A 24207-nucleotide genomic window follows, 5' to 3' on the forward strand; every position below is an offset into this window, starting at 1 on the left:
CAGAGAGGCAGGAGGTGGATGGAGCTTTTGGGGCCGATGCTGTGTTTTCCCTGAGCACCCACTGAAATATTTAGGAATTTTGTTAATAATTAAAGAAGAAGGTGAACTCAAAAGGGGCCACGTGGGATCTCCTGAGATGGAAGGGACAAATCTAGTTATGAGGAAAAAAAACCAAAAAACACTCACTAGAGAGTTATTTCACGAATTCCCCGAGAGAAATTCTGTAGCTGCAGAGGTGTTCCAAACAACAGCCTTGGCTTTAGGGCTGTGGAATGGCATCCTGCAGCCTGCTAATTGCAGTTCCCATTTCTGTCTCTGCACGTGTGCAGGATTCACATGCTGGCTGGGCTGTGATCATCCCATCACTGATCAGAGCCACACTCGGCAGGGACAGCAAGAGCTGGCTTGTTTACAGCAGGGGCTGAAGCTCTACCAAAATCCATCCATTCTCATCAGCTCCAGCACATTCAGAAGCAGCTGATACTTCCCTTTGTCAGGGTGAAGCAAGATATTTTTGAGCTGTGAAACAGCAGCTGTCTTGCCACGCACGGACAAGAGGAATCAGATTGTTGTGATGGAAGGTTGGAACCATGAACCCAAACGTGTCCTTGCACTCACATCCTGACCACAACTATAGTCATTATGAGAGTTTCAAGGTAGGAAACAAAATTACTTTGTAGTTTAAATCTGGACTGATCTTCAGATTTAGAGTGAAAAAAGTTTGATATATTTATATTATGAATTGTCATAAGAGTCAGGTTGATCTGACACAGGAGTGTTTTGCCTTCCTCAGAAATATTCCTTGTGTTTTGAGATACACCTTGTAGGAGGACCCTATGTTAAATAACTCTATCCCCTTATTTGTATTGGATTTTTTTTCCCAACCTCTTTGAAGAAGGGGCTTTGATAGACCAAACAGAGGTACTAACTGAAAAAATCCCCAGGTGCTTCTCTAAGTGTTTTTCTGTGTGTTTTGGAAGTGAGTGTTGTATTGAAAAATACACCCAAGTCTTTCCCTGACAAAACTTTAGTATTTGTACTTCCATCTCCCTATTTCCCCCTCTTTTCTGAAGGTGCTGAAAACTTGGCATGTCACTATCAGTCTTTGGAGTCTTTTGAAGAACACAAGCTGTCACATTGTAAGAAAGGTGTGTGATGTTTCTGGATTTTTTTTTTTCTTGAATCTCTTGCTATTTAAGCAATCAAGGTTTTGTGAGGGCTTCCAAGTGGATGTAGCAAGAAAGGCTGGGATTTAAACTCTGTCTAAAGAACAGCCTAGCCAAAGGAATAATCACTCAGCCATGATGAGCAGAAGCAGTAGACTTGTTTTGCAGTTATGGACAAGGAAAAACTAAAGTCATGGCTGATTAAGTGCCTTCAAAATACTTGCACTATCAGGCAACTGGTATTTGGGGTTTGTTGCAAGCAAAGCTCAGTGCTCAGGCCAGCTGAAAGCAATTCACTTCTCATTGGAAGAATAGTTTCTTCCTTTTAATCAACTCTGTTTAAAATGATTCCATTTTTAGTGCCTTAAATAGTCATTTTGGTTTGTCCTTCAGCAGCCAGCATTTTCTCATGAAGAATGGAGTGTGTCTGCAGCCTTTAAAAGGACAAACAATAGCCTGGCAAACAAACACTTCCATGGCATCTTGTTTTCATACAGAGCCTGCAACTCCCATGGGCTGCAAAGGAATAAAAATCAACAGTCTCTACCTGATCCAGCAGCTAGAAGAAGCAGTAAGTAACACAATTATTACAAGTAACCCAGTTTGAAACACAGGCCAGGATTCCTGGGATCTCATACTATTTTTCCATTCCCAATATTTCATACTTATTTCAGCTTAGACAGGTGGGAGACTCCAGCTTCCTCTCTCTTCTTACAGAACACCTCTTTCTTCTTACAAAGCATCTCTGTTGATATTCTTAAAGTAGAGGGGGGGAAAATCTTTTATATTTGAGACCCAATGTCCCTTTGTTCTGCTTGAGTTCTGGCTTTCAAAACATTTTCTTATATTTGGGTAACACAGGCTCATACGTGGGATTACAGAGAGCTGCCAGAGCTACTCATGTCTTCTCTCCTACCTCTCAAATATGACAGCTCAACTCTATTGTTGTTCTTGCTGACTGGGTTTTGGGTCCTAAGGCCCTACTCACTTAGTTGCAGGCTTGAATTTCCCTGTAGCTGTCTCAGATAAGCTAATGAAATCAGTGCAGGCATGAGGCACTCTTGATTTAGACGCAACTGAATTTGAAATTATTTTCATGCTTCAGGGCATAAACAGCTCTTACCTCATGGAATTATAAAGCATATTTTCCTGTGGGCAGGTGATTCCACAACTGACCATTGAGTTTCTCCTGCAGTAGCTGATGTCGGCTGCTGAGACAGATGGAAAACTGGGAGGACCATGACCTGACCCACTAAGGTAAATGTGTACTTTGTGGTGCCAAATGGCCTCTGGATGGGGAACAGAGAAGGAATCACTTTGCTTTTTACAAGTGTGTTGATGAGTTTTGTGAATGACTGCAAGGGCAGTAAGGCCCCGTCCTGTGGTGCAGGCTGCCATTTACAGCTGAACAAAGTGATAGCAAAATGGCACAGGAGTATTGAGCCTGTAAATCACCCTGCTTGGTGCAAGGCAGGGGCAGGGATTGATGGATTCAGAGCAAATTTTGTACAAGCTGCAGAATATAATAGAAATTGTATTATTTCGAGGAGACCTTATACCAGAAGATACTTCTGTAGATGTATATCCTATACGAGGGCTATAATGGATAGCCCTCGTAATGGATATTTTGTGTTTAGCAGATTTCCTCTGTAATGGATATTTTGTGTTTAGCAGATTTCTCACTAGTGGAAGGATGAAGCACACAGCAGGATTTCTGCTCTCACTTGTAATTAGTCCTGCAAGGAGGAAGCAGAATACTCCTGAGTTTCACTCTCTTTTCCAGGGAGTAATTTAGTAAGGACTCTGGAACAGGTGAAAAATCAGAGTGGGTGAGATATTTTTCCAAAATGGATCCTGCATAGAGCTATGCACTGAATTTCATCCAGATGAAACCTATTCTTCAGTCTCTGCCCAAACTGCTTCTCATTGTTGACACTCCTCCTCCACAGTCTGTTGTGGGTCTAATCCTACCAAGCTCTCACTTTACACCAGTTATTTTGGTTTATACACAGGCTGGTGAGAGGTGGTGCAGGTCTTTCAAAGAGCACCAGAAGAAATTCCTCACTTTATGCCAAGGTCTGATCCATGTGTGTCCCCATGGACCACACATAGTTCACCCGGATGTAGAGGAACCCCACTCTCCCCTGTGGTGGCAGAGACAAGCTTTGTCCTCTGACTATCCAGATTGTGCCCAGCTTTGAACAGTGAAGGGGTGGAAAATCCAGCCCTAACACAGTCCTGAGCCAGACTTGCAGAATTCCAGAGCTGGCTCTGGCACACTGCTGGGCACAGGTGGAAACGCCAGAAGCTTGTGGGCACTGCAGTGTACACACCTGGTAATAAATTTACTATTGTCTTTCATAGTTTACTTTGGCCTTTCGATTGCCACAACAGCTTGCATTAATTTTTTCTTTAATTGCTGCATCTACTCCCTTGGCCTTGGATCGTTTCCTTGGAGATGCACAGGAGACCTTGGGAGAACTGCTTGTTACAGCAGCAGATGTGGATAGTGCTGACCTGGCCAAACCTGTGTGAGTCACCTGCTGGTGGTGGGGGTTGTAGGTGTCTGCATGAGTCACTGAAAGTGAGGGGATCCCACATTCCTGATCTCCCAAAGGGAAATGTTAGTGCCACAGGGTGGCTTCCTGTCACTGTAGCTGCTCCTGTGGAGGACTCTGAGGTTTGCATGGGCAGGAGGCAGGTTAGAGGAGCTGTTTGTATGTGTGTGTACTTGTATGACCAATGGAGAAATAAAGAATTAAGCAGACCAGACTAATGCCCCAGCTGCCAGTGAGTTGAGGAGAGCAGGAGTTTGGGAATGTTGGGAAGGAGGGTTGGGGTCCTGTAGGGAGAGAAGTGGAGGGCATTGACCTCCTGTCTCTGGACAGGTAAAAACACTTGTAGAGAGATGAGATGAGACACCAAAGGGGCAGGAGTGGTGTAATGCTTTAATATGCAGAAAAGGACAACCAGATAATGGTTTCAGCAGCACTGGTGCATCTCGTGGTAGCTCAGTGCCTGGCAACTTCAATAGCAGTGCAGATCAACTGTAGGAACATCCCATATGGTCCAGAAAGCTGTTCATGCATTTCTTCCCTCTGCATTACTCTCGATGGCTGTTTGAGATCATCTCTCATGAGCAGTGATCCGGGTGCCCGGCCTTACGCTGTTCCTGTAACACGGAGAGAGGTGACAGTTCCTCCTGAGGCATTGTCTGCTCTGGCAAATGTGCTGCAAAATTCCTCTAAAGCCACTTTTCCTTCATGGGCAAGGGCATGTGGGGTGACAGCACATGACTGGTGACCCATGAATAAGCTAAAGAGTGCATTTGCATAAGACCAGCAATTGCCCAGGTGCTTGTCCCATATATACAAATATATATGTGTGTGTCTGCACAATTTTTCTGAACTGCTGGAGAGTCCTTAAGAAATAAATGCATGTGTGTACCTGCAGTCTGGCCCTCTGTCACCAAGTGTCACACTGACAGACACCTGTGTGTCTTACAGGACGGGGAAGGAGAATTAAAGAGAGGCTGCTCTGTCCTTGTGTGCAAGGAGACCACATCTCCAAAGCTATAAAAGATCCACCGGGCAGAGGAACTGCAATTTGCAGTAACTTTTACAATGCTATCTTTAGTGCCAATTTCTTGCCAGTGCTGCTGCTGCTGCTCAGGTTGTGTTGACCTGAAGTTCTTTTGTCTGAAGCAGGGACTGTTTTTGCTGGTGAGGCTATTGGTATTTTATGGCTCTGTAGAGTGTTTTGGGAGAGTAGTGACTGCTTTGCTCTGCTGCATTAATTTCCATCATCCTTGATGACAGAACAAATTAAAAGATATTTGTGGACTGAAGTCCTTCCAAGGGGCAGCTCCTCCTTTGAACATGCTGCCCATTGGAAACCATGTGGTGTTTTCTGGTCCTTCTTAGGCTGGACAGGAATCCTCATGGGCCTGTCATCACCCCACGTCCCTGTCATTGCTCTGTGACTCTGGGGTCATAAAAATGTGAGGAAAGATTTCCAGTATCCCCCCAGAGACATTGTCCCTGGCACAGGGGGCTGGGGTGGCTGTAGCAATGAACCCTTCAGTGGTGACCCTTGCCTCATAGGAGAGATGCTCCAGTCCCCAAATCTTCCTTGTTGCCTTCCCCCGGACCCACTCCAGCAGCTCGGCATCTCTCTGAGGGGAGCTCACAGAATCACAGATTAACTGAGGCTGGAAGGGATCCCTGCAGATCAATGCAGGGTCACCTGGAGCAGGTGACACAGGAACGTGCCCAGGTGGGTTTGGAATGTTTCCAGAGAGGGAGACTCCAAGCACTCCTTGGGCATCTGTTCCAGAGCTCTGCCACCTTCAACCTAAAGAAATTCTTCCTCATGTTGGGGGGAACATTCTGTGTTTTAGTTTATGGCCATTGCTCCTCATTCTGCCACCGGGCACCACTGAAGAGAGTCTGGCCCCATCCTCGGACACACCGGGGAGACACTGACATGGATTGCTGAGATCCCCTCTCAGCCTTCCCTTCTCCGGACTAACCCGGCCCAGCTCCGCAGTGTCACCTCATCAGAGAGCTGCTCCAGCCTCCCAGGATCTGCAGAGATGCCCCAAATCCTGCGGGTGCGCCCCGCAGGAGCTCTCCGGCTGCTCCCGGTCCCCCTGAGGGAGCGCCCCTCAGCGCCGCCCCCGCGCTGCCGGCGGCGCCCTGCAGGTGGCGCTGCGCGGCGGGGCCGGGCCGGCGCGGCAGGAGGGGGAGGAGGAGGAGGAGGCAGCGAGTGCCCGGATCGGCCGCAGCCGCCGCCGCCGCCCCGCGCAATCCGCCGCCATCCGCCGCGCCCCGCGCCCATCACCCGTCCGCACCCGGCTCCGCAGGCACCCCCGGCTCCCCGCCACCACCACAGGTGGGTATCGGGGGCCGGCGGCGGCGGCGGCCGCGGATATTCGGGGCGGTGAGTGGGGCCGGGGGGGGGGGAGGAGGAAGGGGAGGGAGAGGGAAGGTGGGACGAGGCAGCGCTAAAATGGAGCCGGAGCCAGCGGCTGCGGCACCCCGCGGCCTCCCGGCTCGGGCGGGTCCCCCGGGCGGGTTGGGGGGTGACTATCCCCGGTTTCTCGTTGCTGTAGCCGCCGGTGTTTATTGTGCGAGCCGCCCCCCTTCTCCCTGCGGGGACGGGCCCGCCGCGGGGCCTGGCCGGGCCCATCCCCGGTGGGGCCGCCCGGGCTCGGGCCCCTTGTCCGGGCTCCGGCCCGCTGCGCTCCCCGGCGGGTGCGGCCGGCGCGGGGGGCTCCCCGCCGCAAAGGCAGGTTGTTTTTTTTGGTCGTCTGGAGTGTGACACAAAGATATTTTTGTCGCGCCGTGTGTGTGTGTGTGTGTGTCTCAGCAAAACAAGGGGGGGGGTGGCATCCAGAAGGCTCGGCCGGTTTGTTATTGTGCGGGAGCTACAAAAGGGCCGCTGAGGCCGAAATGCGGCTGGGGCGTGGGGGAGGGAGCGAGGATGGAGTTCGTGCGCTGGGCGAGCTCGTTTGGTAGGTTTGGAAAGATGTTTTAGGGCTTTTTTTTTTTTTTTTTTTTTTTTTTTTTTTTGTTCAAGAAGGAGTTTCTCATTTCTGTGTGGGAGCATCTGTGCTGCAAGCTGGGGAAACCCTAAGGCGGGTCCTGGGACACGGGCTGAGCATCTTTTCCGGGGGCTGTTTTTAGTCGTGTTGGTTGTGAATTTAGAAAACAAAAAAAACCCCATATATCCAAATTCAAAACTGCTGTAAGGGGTTGGTATGAGCTGGAAATTGTGGGGTTTGTTAGGAAAGTTGTTTTGTTTGGTTTCTGTCTTCTGGGTGTGCAAAGGGTGAGATACACATTGAGCATCTACTCATCAGATAAGTGTTCGTATATTGATGTTACTGGTGTTTGGGGTGATAAGGTACAGTAAACATAAACGTTTAGGGATTTAGTAGTTTTCTTTCTTTCTAGGAACTGGTGTAAAGTGTAAGCACATTGCAGTGTCTTCATCATCTACTAGGGAGGAAGGCATCCCACCTCTTCTAGTACTGAATCCAGGTTTACAGTGGAAGTTTTGGTTTTGTTAAGCCTTGTCTTACTGATTCACTTGACACCTCCACTGGAATGGGCTCTCCCATGATGGATAAATAGCTGGTCCCTGTCTTGAAGAGCCCAAGTTTGGAGAATCGACTCCTGAAGAGTAGGGTTCTCAGATATAAACTGGCTAGGACATTACTTTTGTACTTGCCTTTTCCATGTTCAGTGTCACTGGGGTAGTGAAACCCCCAGTGACACTGAACAAAGACTATTGCTCTGAGCCAGAGACTGGGGGGTAAAGTCATCTGGAAGAGGTAGGGAAGGCAAGGCCATAGTCTGAAAGCAGAATTTAAAGAGAGGATGGAAAGTGATGTTTTCAGGCTGATTTCTGACTGAAAATATGAAATATTTACATGCATTTTTCACTCCCAGTGAAGCATTGTAAATGAGCTTAGGTTTTATCAGGAGCTCACCTGTGGTCCATGAGCTCTTTCTGGGCTCATCATGGGTGAATGGGTGATGCTGTTTCTTTTGGGTCTCTGGCTTAAGAAGTTTTTCCTAGTTAGCAGAATATTTTGGGATTACAATAAACGACACCTCTCCCATAATGTTTTTCTTGTAAAAATTTAAAAGTTCAGATAAAAAACATACTCAGAAAAATTGCAGATACTGTTTGGAATTGCTGCTTTGTTGTTTTTGCAAGCCAGTGTGAGTACATCTGCTGTTAGCTGTATTTTGATTTTGTGTTTAATTTTTTGAGTGCCTTGAGTACAAGTTGATTCCTTTTTTGATTCCTGGTATGCTTTTCTGCATAGTTGAGTAAACTAGGTATAACACATTTGAGGATGCTTTCAGCATTCTTCACTGTTAACAAAACAAATTTTTACATTATTTGACAGATACCTTTCTTAAAAAAATTAATTAAACCACGATTTGGTATGGGTTTCCAAATTTGTCATTATATAGTGCCTTGGTGCCTTGTTTTTTCTAAATTCAGAGATTTTTTCTTTTGTCTTACAGTGCATTTTTTGGATGCACTCTTGAGCTTTTTTTCTTTTTTCTGTGTGTGCATGAGAGCTTAAAAGGGCAGCTCAGCCAGCTGGCTGAAACTGGAAAAGTGAGTAAATAGTCCATAAAGATGCTGGAAGGGACATGCAGGGTTTAAAAGTATTTTTGTTTCAGTAAGTGAGTAATATCGCTAAATATTTTCTATTAAAGCTATTTCACTTTATGGTGACATCTTAATAAAACCTTTTAATAAAGCTTTGTGTAAGGCCTGACTTCAAAGGCTCATTTATTTGAACAACCTGCTAAAGGTGGTGGCGTTGGAGCTGTGTTTGTGTGACGCAGCTCTGGGTGATGGCACAGGACAGACAGCGCTCAGTGCCCGTGTGTGGCCTCCTCTCCTGCTGGGATCGCTCCTCAGGTGTGCCCGAGGAGAACAAGGACCCTGAGCTGTGCGCTGCAGCTCTGAGATGATCCAGGTCACAATTACCTGCCTGTTCCAGAGTGCTTCGTGCTCAAGGCCTTCATTGAGCTTACCTGAGTAATTGAAGGTATTTAAGGGCAAGCCGGGCTAGGTTTAACTGCTGCTGAAAATAATTGTAAACCTTTTAGATATATATATATTTTTTTTTTTTTTTTTAAATTTATGATGGTAGTCTACAAAGAGATTTTGCTCTAGTGGTATTTCCACTTAAAATTGTGTATTTTCATGTTGGAGGAATAGAAGCAGTATGAGCAGGAGAAACTTAGTGATACAGTATGGTAACTTTAGGAGAGGGTTTATTCCAAGGGCTGGACCTCTCTGGTTCCCTGTTTCTTTTTACTACATTCCTCATTTATTCTGCAACTTGGCACTGAGCTGTTGTCTCAGTATCAGACTTTGCTCTTAAGCTGATCCTGCCATGTTAAGTGGGTTTTGTTTTTCGTGTGTCACTGACTCATTCTCCTAATAGGTCGATAATTTCACAGCTCCTTATCACTAATTTCTCATGTGGAGCAGAAGAAATGGAACAGTGCTTCTGTCAGGTATCAGTGAGGTGAGAGCACAGGGAGCAGGTTAAGGCTGGGGAGCTGCAGCTCTCTCCATCATAGAACAGCCTTTTGTAACTTCTGAAATTAAGCGACTTGGTTACCAAACGGAAAACACCCTCTGAAGGTGGGTTTTGCCCACATCTGGGTTGGTTCAAGAGTTTTTCCTTCCCCTGCAAGGATAGAATGGGGCTAAAGCAGGACATTGCGTTATATCCAGCCTCACCGAAACATAGCTCGGGCTCATGCTCTGTTAGTAAGTTGTACTAGAATTCAGGATGTTCCCTGGATGCTGATGTACTTCTTGTGCAGAAGTAACAGAGCAGTTGGAGCTTATGAGCTGTTTATTTCAGAGCAAAGCTGTTATGATACTGACTTGTACAGCTGTTAAATCCTGATCTGGTTTTTTTGGGTTTTTTTTGGAAGCATTTGGACAATAACCGAAGTGGACTGGAGGCTACTTTAGTAGTCATGTGTTGTTCTGTAATTGCCTGTGGCACTGGTTGGTTGTGAAGCTGCTTGTGCTGCAGTGTTGCGAGGTGTGTGGGGACAGAAGGTGTTAAAAGGTGTGTACGCAGCTCTGCAGGGGGTTATTTAACTTGCAGCCAAAATGCAATGTCTGTGGTTTGACTCCGGCACTTAAATTTTCAGGAGAGTGTTAGTAGGCTGGAAGGGGTGAAAAGGTGAGAAAGGGTGGAAGTGGGGGCTGAGCTCAGTGTTCCATCTTAACAAGACTGCAGGTGTTAATTTGTGGGGACTGATGAAAAGTCATACCTTGGGTGAAAGGGAAAAGATAATGACCAAGTTTGAAATGGGCAGCTGAGCCCGGCTTTAGTGTGAAGAAAGCGAGGACTTGCTGACAAGCCTCTAGGATCCGGCCGAGAAGCCCACTCTGTTGGACTGTAGTATCTCGGTGTCTGCCAGGCTGCATTAGCTATTGGGAGCACCCTGAATAGCCTTCGGATTTCAGATGGGTAGCACTTCAGAGGAGTAAACTACCAAGTATTTGCGCAGTTAGTACCCTTTCTGAAGAGTTTTGCTCGAGGAATCCTTCCCAGGTAGCCATTGAGGCATTTAGATGGGAATTGTAGCCTTGGTTGGCCAAGGAGTGAATAGAGACAGATTTGAAGAGCTTGCACTGGGACTTTCCCTCCCCCAAGCACTTATTGTGTGGGAATATAGTGATTTTTTTGGAAGAGTTCTGCTGCGGTGTAAGTTTTTCAGCTCTTCCTACCTGTATGTGGGCTGGGAGGCTGCACAAAAGACTCGACTGATCTTCTTCAGAGTTGGGAGTGGGCTGTGAAGCAGGCAGGGGAGTAGGGACATGTTCAAGAGGTGCTCCTTCTTTGGCTACAATAATAACTATGGTTTTATCTTTTATTGAAATAACCAAGCTTCAAGAGCCGTCATTCAGAACCAGATTCATGTGATCTTGCGTGTTATTATGGTCTTAATGTTCTGCATCTCAGCTCTAATGATGCCTGTGACCGTATTGCACTGAAAGCAGAGTATGGGGTAGTTCATTTAGGAGGTGTTTGCAGCATTCCCCATCCCAGCATGCAAGGACCTGCTCCTCCCAAAAACTTATCTGGAGCAGGAGCCTCATGCTGCTGCTGGCCCCACAGCGTCAGGCAGGCAGTGTGATTCAGAAAGAATTGGCCCCAGAAAGTGGGAGATGAAGGCTCTATTTATTGCTCTGCCACTTAGCATAGCTGCAGAGTTCTGTGGTGTCGTTTTCCTATCTGGAAAATAGAAATGATGACGCTTATACACCTTGTCAGTTATGCACTGCAAATATCTATGTAAATGAAAGCATCTGTGAAATGTTTTCACTTCCTGCCTGGCTCGGGGTAGTCCAGATGTCCTGGGCATAGTCCGAGTTGCTTAGCTCTCCAGAAAACCTAAAGATGTCTAAAGCTTCTTTCTTCAGGGTACTGAATCACAACACATGTAAGGTGCTTTCTTACCACTTTGTACCTGTGTCCCTTTCCCATCACATTTCTCTTTAACATCCTTGGCACTCATTTGTGCAAATGGCTCCTGTGAATAGGCTTCCTGTGAGGAGAATTGCTGTGCAATGCTGCATTGCCCTAGTGCTGTTCAGACTGGGGAGCCTGGAGGAAGACTTCTTTGGAAGCTTCAGCCTCTGCAGTGTTTATGAACTGCAGGCTTGTCCGGACTGCTTGTCATCTTATTAATGGCTTGAACCAGCTGCATCAGTCTCGATGGCTGTGGGAATTGGGAGAAATCTGATAAAGAGCTATTCAGCTCTTGCCAGGGCAGCTTTGTACCCTGCAGCATGTACCTGCCAGGGGAGCTCCCAGCAGTGCCTTGGGAAGGAACGAGGCCAGAGGGATTTGCTCAGCAGGGGTGTAAAGGAACCTCTCCCTTGCTTGTGCAGCAAGGGATTGACATGTGCTGCCTGCTGATCAATAGCATTGGGGTTTCTCTCTTCATAAAGAAAACCTTCTGTGCATGACCTGAGTGGGAGCTGGGGCCCTGAAGTCAGCAGACAACTTGAGAGAGTGGAGAAGTGTTGCCAAAGTCCAGACTTTGTTGTGAGGCTCATCAGGCACAGGGTAAACATCCACATCCCCATTCCAGTGTGATCCTTCCTGAGACTGCAGAGAAAACAGAGCAGCTTACTCAACAGCTGGTGGCATTTGTGTGGAAAGAACTGTTTCTGTTCCTGAAAAAAGGACTGTTAACCCAAAGGACTGCCAGCTTTGCTCTGATTTCATCTCTTGGAGCTGTGACATCTCTGCTTTTCTCTCTGCTTGGTTGCAGTAAAATTCAGTAAATAAAGTTCACTGCTGAGAGATGGAGTAAGTTGCTGAGCTTGGGACCTGGTGAAGGATTTGTCAAATGTTTGATGGAGAAGAATTGTCCAGTGGCCAGTGGTGGCCTTGGATGGGTAGTGCTCACCAAGATAAGCTACTGGCAGCACAGGTATTCCACCTATGCTGCTCTTGCTATGGCTCACCTGGTTATATGGGTATCATGGCTGTGATGACTTTTCAAAGTCTGCGTAGGCAGAAGTATCAGGGCTAAGGGACTTTCACAATCTTTACATGCAGTGGTGTTTATTTTTAGTGATGGAAGAGTCTTTGCTTCCACCTATCAGACATAATGTGTTGTGCAGTCCTTGAGAACAGTTTGTGTTTGTGTGGTTGTGTCCTGCCCTTGTTGGCTCCTCAGGAGCAGTAGGCAGGATTGTGGGTGCATTTTCTGTGCCAGTGGACAGTCTTTTCCACTGGAAGGGAGCGTTCTGGACATGGCAGGTGCTGCTGCAGTGCATTTCCTCCCCGTTTGAAGTTTTCTCTGGGGGTTTTGGCACACAGGTTTGGGTGGCTGAAGCAGGCACCCACTGAGTTCTGAGACTTCTTGCTGTCTACAGTCTTAGTTGAGCAAACTGTTCCTCTGACTTGGACTGGTAGTGCCAGTTCTGTTACCCATCAGGAGACCCCACCAGCTACTCACAGTCTGTTATTGTTGCTCAGATACCTAAATGCCCAATTTACCTTACAATTCAGCTGAGTGTTGCCAGGAGATTTCTGAACAAGTTTTGCCAACAGAGCATTATGCCAGGTATTTCTTTGGGTTTTGGATTTAAATTGCTTGCTTGTGATCGGCCTCCTTGTTTTGGTGTTGAGAGAGCAGGGTGTTGTGTCTGTGTGTTCCCACTGGACACTGAGATCTCAGAAGAACCTCAGCAGGGCAGAGTGGGAGGCAGAATCTATGTGGAGGTTGGGGGTCGAGTGTTTCAACTCTGACCCTTGGTTGTAGGGGAGCCAGAGTGAAAGTGCAACTCCTAAGTGTACAGATTTGCACTTGAATGTGAGCCTTGTTGGGCAGGCAGCTCGTGGAGATCATGAGGTCACTTCCCTTTCCTCTTGTACCAGAGAGGTTGGGATCTGGATCTACTGAGGCCACAGGTGATCCTTGTCGAACTGAGCTGCTTTGTCCTCCCTGGGTCTTGCCTCTGAAATGTATAACAGCAAAGAAATAGATTCTTTTACTTCAGTTTGTGCTTAGCCTTGTCTCCTTTAACATCTGCCAGGCCTGGATGAGAGGGTAAGGAGTGCAGTGTTGGTAGCTGGTGCCTCCAGGTTGTTCCACATGAGACACCTTCTTGTTTCCCTGCAGGTTATGAAAGCCTTGCAGCACTTCCTCTTGAGCTGGAGATAAGGTTATGTATTCCTGACAAGCTGTCACCAGTGGGTCAGTTCCTTCTTTACAGCATGGTGGGGCAGATGGGTGAAACTGGCTGTTTCTTTGGTGGGTTGTTGTAAACAAACACTCCTTTTACAGAAAGAATTAACTGCACACCTTGGGTTTTCTGTTGCTTGAAAAAGAGGGGGAGTTTTATGAGCACAGAATCTCATAAGTACTTTTTGTGGGCTGTGGACCAGCCTTCTGACTGGGGTTTTTTTTTGCTCTATGCCATAATCTTGCATCCTCAGGATGAACTATTTCTTTGTCTGCATCCTCAATTACTGGAGGTCAGGGCTCCTTTCCAGGGTGTCGTATTGTCTGTCCAGCCCGCACAGAAAGGACCACAGAACTCATTAATGTTTTTGTTTAAATACAATTGAGCTATTCTCCAGACTTCAGTCTTCTTTATCTGTTTTACAGTATGTTACAATTCCAGCCTCCCTGGCTGCCTTTGCCTTGCCTGCCTTCCCAGCACTGGAAAAGCTGTTTAGCAGAGAGGTAAAGCTTCTGTATTTTAAGGCTAAACCTGACATTGCAAAGACCTGTTTTCTCTAAAATGTGCAGTGAGTCACTGACAGTAGTTGTGATTCCCAGCCTGTTGGTGCATTCAGATGAGGGGGCAGCAGGTGAGCTTGGTGAAGGCAGAACAGAGAAAACGAGGTCAAGTCATCAGACAGGACATGCCCTTTCTGTCTCCCTTCCCTGTTGTCAAGTTTTAGCACTGTCTGTTGAGCTCCACAATGTGGAGTTATGATAGATCTGCTGTCCAGAAGAGACTGCCTCTTCTTTTCATAGTCCTGCTCTATGTTTCAAATCCTGGGAGGCTTGACTTAGAGGTCTGAGGATGGGGCTGGACTGCAGGGAAGTCCTCTGGCAGACAGCTTCCACCAGTATTGCTTGGCTAACCATATACCTCTGCAACAAACCATGGCAGATGTGATCCTGGTCTCCCATTCCTGAGCCAAGATTCATAGGAGATGGAGAGAAGCTGGAAATGTGCAGGATTAAAAGAACTGGTACCACCAAATAATGCCTATTGAGCTAAGCAAGGAGGGTCCCTCTTGTGAATCAGGAGCTCAGTGAAGGAGGTGTGTTTGTTATCTCTTCTCTGCACTGCAGACTCCTGACTTGCTTCTACCCTGTCTGGCAGGATTTGGTGCAATTTTCTGGCACTATGTTTGGTGTTACATCCAGATCTTGGCAGGGCCTTTTTCAGGTGTACCAACAAATCTTGGCATCTCCCTCTGGAAGTGATGCAGTAGAATGAGAGTGAGAGGGTTTGTTTGTGGCTTAAACTCTTGCTACAGCCTCTGCCTGCTGCACAACTCTTCTGCATTGATCCCATTGACTTTGTGCTTGGATGCTGATATTCTTCTGTTGCTCCCTGCCTTACTAAGCAAGCTCTACTGGGAACTGAGTGCTCACCTGGTCCCTTCCTTGCTAGGCTCATGATCCCTGCATGGTCCAAACAGGGCTTCTGCAGGATACAAGTGCATCTGACAGCAAGTCCCGGGCAGGTGATGACAGTGTCTCACCAAAGGCCTCCCAAAGACAGCCAGTGGTGTCTTTCATCACTGAGGCAGGTGGTGAGTGTTTCACAGATACGTGGTTCTTGGTGGGACATGTTCCAGAGGTAGTGGTATCTCTGTGTTGACAGATGAATGTTCAGCTATGGAAGTACAAGTAAAATTGACCTATGTGTGTATTTAAAGAGTGAACATCATTAATCTCCTGTAAAACTATACTGTGTTTTTTAAAAGGTTTCACATTGCTGGTAACATTAGGAACCCCAATGTATTTCAGTTTAAGGTAACTCCAGACACTTTCCCCTTCTGAAAATACTGTTTAGCTTTTCCAACCTGTGAGTTTCTGAACAATTTGTATAAAATTACGTCAGAAGTTTTCCTGCTTGTGCAGAAAAACCTTTTCCCTGTTTATTTAGATCGTGTTGCTTTTTGTGTTGTTGACTGCTGCTGTGAAGTGCTCAAGGACTGAAGATCTGCAGTAGTCAGGGCTGTGCTCCGTGTAGAGCTCAGTGGTGTGTGAGTAGCTGAAATGATTCCTTCTAGTATGTGTGTTACCTTTCATAAATCTGTTTGCCCTGCTCAGCTAAGGCTGGCTGACTTCCAGATACTCCAGCTCCATTGAAGTCTTGTGAATAAAACACCAGCAGCCCAGCCTCCTGCATACATAGATTTGCAAAGAGCTTTGCAGACAATCCTTTTTGTTAGGAATTCCTCAATTTGGCTGTTTTCAGCTTGGGGATTTCCAGTTGTTACCAGTGCCAGTAACTCAAGGTTTTCACATTTTTTTGCAGGACAGGCTGTAGCTCTAAGACTTGCATGCTTGTAAATCTAATGTCTTAAAGACATTAAAATGTCACTGTTGCTTTCTGGATTAGAATTTACCCCTTTAAAAGGTAGTTAGACAGGGTCAATACCCAAAAATTTGATCCAGGGTAATATGATGTGGACCTGAGTATGCTTGGGCAGTGGAGCTCTCTGCCTAAGTGCTTCAGTGCAGTTATTTGTATCCTGGGATCTCTAATGGAATTGGTCATACTGCAGTATTTTGTGATTGCTCAGTGTTTTGCTGTCTGGTGCTGTCCCTGGTTATAGTAGAAGAATGAGAAGAGCTTACCCTCCATGCTGAAACTGATAGCAAACCTTCCCCCACAGACCTCTATAAACCCAGAAAGAAGCCTTGCAGAAGTGCTGGTGATTGATTTTTTTATGATTTCTCTGTAACAGGGGATATTGCTTTCTTCAGGGTCAGCTGTCGGGCACGGGAGCCCTGAGCACAGGTCAGAGGCTCTGCCGCGGCTGTCAGTTTTCACTTGTCAGCATCAGCATGTACCTTCTGGTTCCAGCTCTGCTGGTAATGAGCATGCAGGCTGGCAGTTCAGTTCTAAATGAACCACGATTTTTATCAGAAATAGCTTTGCTCTTCAAGACTAGAAGTCTTTCATGATCCCTTCCCGGATTTCCTGCTTAACTGTGTGATGGGAAGATAGTGCAGTGTTGTGCCAGCCTTGGGAGGTTCTGTGGCCGCTTTGAAGTGCTGTGGGTGACCTGGGTGCTGAGTGATCTCCTGGTTGATAACACCCTTGGAGAGCTGGGATCTGCAGCTGCCAGGAGGGACAGGCAGCAAGGTCCTGCCAGTCCAACAGCTCTGACCCAGCTCAGTGCTGCTGCAGCCTCTTAGCACAGTGACTATGGAAATTGCTTCACGTCTCCATGGTCTCGATTTCCCCTTTGGAGAGCACACAAACAAAGCTGTGTTTCACCTCTTCAGGGCATTGAAGGAGTTGGAAGTAAATTTCATTTTTCCTGACAGCAGTTTTGTCTGTCCCAGAAAGTTTGACAGGGGACTTTATCCCGACATGTCCCCAGCTTCTCTGCTGTGAAGTGGTTGTTTATTCTTCCCGAATCCTTTTAGTGATAGAAGATGTAATCAAGAGGCAGCTGAGACCCCATTACATAACTGTTGTCAGCGTTTTTCTTTGGCAGCATTGCCCTGTGTGTTGTTTGCACACTGACTTTTAGGAACTCCTGGCTTTTCTGTTAACCAGATGATTCCTGAACCTGATCTGGGTAGGTGGTTTGTTGTTGTTGGGTTATTTTTAAACGCCTTCTAATTTTGTCTGATTTGAGCTTTCTAAACTTCAGAGGAGATTTTACTGCTTTTATTGTGAGGTTGGTACAGTGTTGACATGGTGTGGATAGGCCCTGAGCCAGTTTCCCTCTGCAGGGCTCAGTATACCTGTAAGAGCAGGTGGCTGTGCTCTTGCCAGCACATCACCCTCCACTCTTTGTTCTGCTCTGGGGCTCCCAGAGCTCTGCCCCTTCAAAAAGCTCATTGTTCTCAGTCCAGCTTGTGCTTTCCTGCCAAGTGTATGCTAATCAGTGTGTTTTCTCCTTCTCTTTTATGTCTGTCCTACTAATAAAATACAGTGCAAATGGGTGAGGGAGGAGCTGTTGTTTTCTTTGGCACATGGTGGCCATCTGAGCAAAGATGAACCAGACTGGAGCCAAAGATCTGTTTGCTGCTCTGCAGGAAGAGGTGCCTCAAGACCGCCAGCCTGCCCCTTTGCCTCCACAAAGGCTTCACGCTGCAGCCCTGTGTGGTGGTCCAGCAGAAACACTGTGAGGGGCTTCTTGGGGAGCCCGGTGTTTTTCCTGAGCATCCCGTGAATGCAGTTGTTGAGTGACAGAAAACACTTTTCTTTCTCTCTCCCTGACCACCTAGCAAAGTCCATGGCTTCTTGTTCCCGACAGACCTGGTTTAAATTCTGCAGTGCAAGAAGAAATGCTGTGTAGTGCCAGGCTTATTGGTCAGACACCTGCCCCCAGCAGCAGCCTTTAGATGGGCTTTACTGGGCCAGTTGCAGTTTGCACTGCATTCCCAGTCTGGCTCTGTCCAGCATGTTCACAGTCTGTGCTTTAATTTGTACATAATATGTGATGAACTAATCCTCTTACCTGCAAATCGTATTTGATAAGGCATTGTTGATGGGAATTGCGGCCTTTGGTCAGATACAGTTTCTTTCAGAAAGAGTGATTGCTGTCTCTGTTGGAAAAGGCTTTCAGCTGGGTGAGTTTCAGAAGGTGTGAGGTGTGGGAGGATCAGAGATGTGTGTATGTATGTGTATATATACACACACACATGTATATAGTGTTTTGTTACTCCCAACATAGAGTTGAAACCCTAGAATGGTTTCACTTTACCCTAACAGATGGTAAAATGAAACTGCCAGCAGTTTTGGGCTTGAAGTAGAGGCTTTACAACAAGAAATCTGGAAATCTAAATTATGTGCGAAAAGGTTAGATGAAGCTCCTAGATTTGATAAAATTTAGAACAGAATGATGCTTTAAAAAAATGTAGGATAGGTCCATTGAAAGTAAGCAGTGTCTTTTCTGACATAAAAGTTGATGTACAATGTGAGCACTGCATGTTTCAACTTTATCCCAGGCTCCAAGAGCCAAAAAGTCAAAGTAAGGAGACTGCCTGCATGATGAGTGTTACTCACGACATGTTGTGCCAGCAAAGATCAGGTTGAAAAATTAGCAAACCACATCCATTACAGAAAGTATATTTCAAGATAAAAATTATGTTCAAGATGCCAGCAACAGGAATATAATTTTTTGGTAATGTGTTTGGAGAATTCATAGTGGAGCAGCTGAGCTCACAGGCTCAAGAATCTGAATCTGGTACAGTTGAGGAGGTTTTTTTCTGACTCCATAACTCTCTTTCATGGCCAGCTGATGAGAAAAAGGGATTTGGAGAAATAGTTCTGTTGTCTTCCAGTGATGCTGTCAAAGCATTAATTGCTGGTATAACTGTGGCCAGTGTGGAACCGTAATCTAAACATTAAAAACCCAGTGCTTCAGGGGAAGTGCAATGATAAATTCCAGTGTGGTATAAGATACAAAGATACAATGCTTTTCTGGCATTTATGTTTAGGAATCCTTGTGTTTAGCTGTTTATTGTCAGCCTTACTCTTTTAAAGCAAGGACTTGTTGACACCCCCCCCCCCTCGTGTTCTCATACTTAAAAGAATCTTACTTCTTTCAGCACTAGAATGTCAGGGAAAAAAAAAGCCATAAGAAGTGTGTTCCTGCAGTTCTTTTCATTCAGTTTGTGAATCTTAAAGCCCAAATGCTTATTGTGACTAAAGGAGTTCAAACTTGTATCTTGGTGTGTGCACTCACTTGTATGTTCAGTTCTTGCTGTTGAGTGTTCTGTGTTTTGCTTTTCCATGGCTGAACAATCCATTTGATGGGGTTTCCCTGGTTCTCTTCCATTAAAAGGCAGATCGGGAGCGGCGCAGAGAAATTTCCTTACTAGATGACATTTCATCGCAATGTCCGATCGTTTGGGGCAAATAACCAAGGGAAAGGATGGGAAAAGCAAGTACTCGACTCTCAGCCTGTTTGATAAGTATAAAGGAAAGTCAATAGAAGCTATCAGAACTACAGGTAAGAAACACCTCCAGAAAGCTCCTTTTGATGTCTTCCAACAGCATTGTTGCAGAGCTTGTTCAGGTGATACAGCTGGGTTGCACTGTTGGTGCAGGTGTCAAAGGCTGTGTTTTATTAAGACCTAGAGGAAAGTCTCTATGGTTCTTTTATTGTGGAGATGTAGAGGAATTACACAGGACAGATGGGGGCTCTTGACCCTTTCATTTAGCCTGCTGCAGAGTGGACAGGTAGCAAACTTGAGTGGAGGCCTTACCAGGGCCTTAGGCTGTGCCAGGGCAGGGCACCTGAGCTGACTGAAGTGCCTTAAGCTGGTCAGACCTTGTGTGAGGTGAGAGTCAAGGACTGAAGGCCACTGGGAAAGAACCTGAGTTGGTTTTGCAGTGGGGATATGACCAAAAGTAGATAGTGGGTTCAAAAAAATTACCTTGCCTGGACTGGCTCTGGTGTGAGAATAGAAAACGAAAGATAAAATACTTTCTTAATAAATGTGATCTGGTGGATAGAGGTAGAAAATGGAGACCTCAGGATTCCTGGGTTAGGTGACCTGTTTGTCTGCTAAAAGGTGGACTTGGGTGGCCATTTCCCCAAGCTGTAAAAAGGTGGTGTTGCTTCTCCTTGGTGAAATTAAAGAGATACCTGTGCAAATCCTCCTAAAAGACTCTGTGAGCACTTTGTTGGGGAGAATTATTTTTCTCCTTCCCACTGTAGGAGCTGTTTGACAGCTGCATCTGTGGTCCTGTGGGAAACAACCTGTGTGTTGACATAGCAGCAGTGCTTCTGCTGGGGCTGTGCCCAGCCACAGCTTCCTAATTAAGGTTACTTATCTAGCAGGATACAGCCCTCTGACCTGCTGCTGTTCCTTTCTCACCAGTTATTCCTAGACATGGCTTACAGAGTCTTGGGAAAGTTGCTGCTGCCCGGCGCATGCCACCTCCTGCAAATTTGCCTAGCTTGAAGTCTGAGAACAAAGGAAACGACCCCAACATCATTATAGTACCCAAGGACGGTACAGGATGGGCAAACAAGCAGGACCAGCCAGACCAAAAGAGGTGGGTAGAGTGAATCTTCAGTGAGTTTTAGCAGGCAGCAGTGGTTGTGCACTGCTGTGCCTGGTGTCAGACCTTATAGGGATCAGTTCTCTGTTGTCTGTGCCAATGTAGAGCCAATGTTTTGGCTTGATCTTTTAGCAAGTGCCATATTATTACCAGGAGTTGTTTTCCTGCCTTCCTCCCCTTTGGTCTCACCTCTGCTGTCTCTGCTCAGTTCCAGTGCGACGGCTGCACAGCTGCAGGAGTCGCTGCCGCAGCAGGGTTTGCAGAAATCTGTCTCCAATTTACAGAAGCCGACACAGTCAATCAGTCAGGAGGTAGGTGCCAGCAGTCTCTGACTGCCCCCCTGCTTCCCCTGTCCCCAGGCAGCTTGAGGACTTTAATTGCCTGTGTTGCCTTGCGCTTAAGAAAAAGCTCCTGTATAATCAGTTATTGTGAAAGTGACTTTCTTGCATCCAAGCTGCTGTGCAGCAGGAGCGTTGTGCTGCTGTTACAGAAGTCAAATACACAGAACTATATCTCTCAAATATGTGCAGTAAGTCTAGTTGCAGTCTAGGAAAAAATGGCTGGAATGTGGGATGGCTGGTTAGCACTTGTAAACTCCTACTTCAGTTGTAATTCAAATGTTGTTTTGTGACAACAAGTCTAGCTCTTGTTCCCAGCCTGATGAGACTTGTTGAGAAGAGATCTGGTCATGTGGGAGAAGTAGCCAGTGTTAGGACCTGAAAAAGCTCCTGGCAACTAAGAAGGTGTCCCAGAGAGTGCAAGGACCTGACCCCATATGTGTTGTAGATTTCACACTTATGGTTTACAAAAAAAATTCTCAGCCCTTGAGCTTCAGGGAAATCAGGACAGAAGTATGTTTTGAAGAGGAGAAGAGTGGCTAATGCATGAGAAAGTAGGGTAGCCTTCAAGCTGAGGTGTAGCATGGAACACATCTAGCAGATCAAGGAGACCATTTGGGAAAATGCAGCAGAACAAAAGGAAAGCTTGATGAGAGTACAAGTTGAGGAAATATGTGGTGAAAATGGGCAGAGGATTTTTACTGTAGCATTGTAGTACACTGGAGTGGGGAACAGCTGACTGTAGTCCCATCTTGAAGCTGTGGAGGCCTGTGTTATCTGGGTGATCTGGAGGCCTGAACCATAGCAGGTGCCAGCCAGGAAATGAGAAACAGTCATGTATCTTAACTGATCCATGCTGGGGTTTCTTTTTGCTTTGTTTTGTTTTCAGAGTACAAATTCAGTGCCAGGTGGACCAAAGTCATGGGCACAGCTGAATGGAAAGCCAGCAGGACAAGAAGGTGGTGAGTATGATAAACAGAGCTGGTATGTGCCTGCTTTTCCCAGACAGGCATGAAATGGGGAGTGCTGCATTTCTTCCTGCCCTCCCTGTCAGCCTGGTGCAGAATGGGAGTGAGGCCTTCTGAGTCCTGTTTCCAGTCTGTGTGCTGTGTTGGCTGGAGTGATGCAGCTGAATCAGTTCAGGGCTGCCAGTGCAAGACGTGGCTTGAACACGGCCATATCAATCTCATGGCCATATCAAACAAGAGCAAGCCATGCTCTTGGGATGCAGCAGGGAGTTCTTGGAGGGGAAGGTTCTTAAGGAGAAAGGAAGCATTTGCCCCCATCATGAGCATCTTCAGTCAGCCCAGAGCAGTGTGTAATAAAGGTGCAGTGAACACTGTGAAATAGGGGAGGGATTGGTTTAGAAGAGAAGAAGGGGACATTGGAAAGGGGAAATGTCAGTATCTCCATGGGCAGTAGCAAGGGGATCTTCACCTAACTGGGTAGTCAGAAGTGAGGCTGGAATGTTCTTGTACAGTGTCTGTGATCCAAGGGAATTGCAGTGTCAGTGGGTGGAAGTGGCTGTGGAGCTGCTGCAGGGTGCACTCGCCTACACATTGGCTGAGGCCTTGCTATTAAGTCTCCCTCAGTAACTGTGCTGCTAATGGCTTCTGCTTGACTGAGAATCCTGAAGCAGTGTTAACGTGAATTGGGAGTTTAGTTGTGTTCAGATGCATCTGTTTCCACACAGGAGGTGGTTTCCAGCTGCACTGAGTAGTGCCATTAAAACCATAGTGAGAATAACAGCTCAGTTCCAGTGTGAACAGACCTGGAACCATTCATTTGTCAAGTGAAATTGCAGAGTTATTTGAAAGAACGGAGACAGCTGCTGATTGCAGAAACAGAGGGGACAAATTTACCCTAAATTAAACGAGGCCCTTAATGAGAGGGTGTTTCTCAAAGGCTAAATGTTAAAGCAGAAACTTGTACTTGCCTGAGGCTTGTGGCCAGTGCAAAGACTGTCTTGTTTGGTTAATTGGTATTTTTTGACTCTTGCTGTATAGACCTCCTGTACAGTCATTCTGAAATCTGATCATCTAACAATGTTCTTGTAGCATTTTTTGAAAACTCATTCCAGGTCACACTTAACAATATAGAGTTCTCAACCCAAGAAAACAGTTGCCTATGTGGCTAAGAGCAGCTTAATTAGAAGGTAACTGAATCACAGAACCATCAGAAATCTGTCTGAAAGGATTTCTTAGGCCATCCCACGCTTGCACCTCCTCTCTAGTGGAACTGAACAATTGCTTTTCCTTCTTAGCTAATTCAGGTATTACAAAGAGGAGAGTCTCTTGCTTTTTGCTCTTCAAAAGTCTCAGAGCTGTAAAATCTCTTCTGGAGGGTGTATCCTGAAGAAATGTGGCCTAATAAATTAATTATGGACTTCTCCATGACTGTGTTTTTGTATAAAGAAGATGTGGAGAAATAAAAGGGGCACCAGATATTTTTTCAGTCTGATGCTGCTTAGGGTTAGAGTACAAATTGTTAATGGCTGCACATAAATAGTCCTTACATGGTGCAGCCTTTCCTGGGGGTAGGTATCTCCCCTGAAAGACACTTGCCTCTGCCATTCTAGTTCAGTAAAAATCAGAATTCTTCAGCAAGTGTTAGCTACTTTGCAATAAATTAGGCAGTGTCCTTCTTAAGTATTTTCATCTGTCTAAAATTAAAAGTGTTTTGTGCAGCTGTTGCAAAGTCTTTAATGGAAATTTCACATGGGAGGTCTTGTGCAGTGTGCAAGTTCCAGAAAGTAAAAATTACTTAAGCTAGTCTGTCTTGATTCTTCAGGGCAAGGAAGAAGAAAGACAGATGAGGCTGTTGTCAAGTCTTCAGTACTCATGGCTAATACTTCTAATATAATTCTGAAATGCCCTTTTTAAGAGAGCTTTAGCCAAGTAGCACTAAGAAACAGTTCTCAAAAAAGCAATTATTTTAATGTGTAATAGTACAATATTGCTTGTAATTTCCTTTTATTCATTGTTATCGTGCCAAAAGATTTAGGAGAATTGCTGTGTTTCGTGTTCCAGTCACTGGCAGATCTTTAGAAGTGACAGAGAACTGTTGTTCTGGAGTGACTGATGACTCAGCAAGACAATTTGCCAGTGACTAGAAATGAGCCTGGCCTGATCTGGGCAGTGATCTGCATCTTGAAAATGCTGCAGCAGGGAGGAGAGCAGAGAACATCTGTCCTTACCTGTGGTGTTTCACTGATACAGCGACAAAAATTTCAACAATCAACTTCCCTGGCAGAGTGAGGTCTGAGCAAAAAAGAGTCTGAATAGAGATGTCAAATACTTGATAGCAGGATATAATTTATGAGTGATCTTGCAGAATTTATATCTCTGCCTCTGTCTGAATTCTGTACTTCTCAAAAATAATTGGAAGCTAAGGAA

The 24207-nt window shown here is 46.0% G+C and overlaps 1 protein-coding gene across 16 annotated transcripts in view; it reads left to right on the forward strand.

Moving 5' to 3' along the window:
• The first annotated feature begins 5899 nt into the window (after positions 1-5899).
• The window catches only part of PRRC2B (proline rich coiled-coil 2B), a 46024-nt gene continuing 27716 nt past the window's right edge, over positions 5900-24207 (forward strand). For 10 of the 16 annotated variants that reach the window (XR_012058548.1, XR_012058550.1, XR_012058549.1 and 7 more), the window contains exons 1-5: positions 5967-6107; positions 19249-19416; positions 20291-20468; positions 20683-20785; positions 21702-21774. Coding sequence is in view for 13 of the 16 variants with exons in the window: in XM_030286465.4 (XP_030142325.4) it covers positions 19302-19416; positions 20291-20468; positions 20683-20785; positions 21702-21774 (469 nt within the window). In the remaining 3 variants the exon portion in view is untranslated. Of the gene's footprint in view, positions 6108-19248; positions 19417-20290; positions 20469-20682; positions 20786-21701; positions 21775-24207 lie in introns of all 16 variants that reach the window. The other 6 variants (XM_030286464.4, XM_012578306.5, XM_072936816.1 and 3 more) reach the window with 5 other exon arrangements.

The sequence above is a fragment of the Taeniopygia guttata genome, chromosome 17, assembly GCF_048771995.1.
Source record: "Taeniopygia guttata chromosome 17, bTaeGut7.mat, whole genome shotgun sequence".
Lineage (NCBI taxonomy): Eukaryota > Metazoa > Chordata > Aves > Passeriformes > Estrildidae > Taeniopygia > Taeniopygia guttata.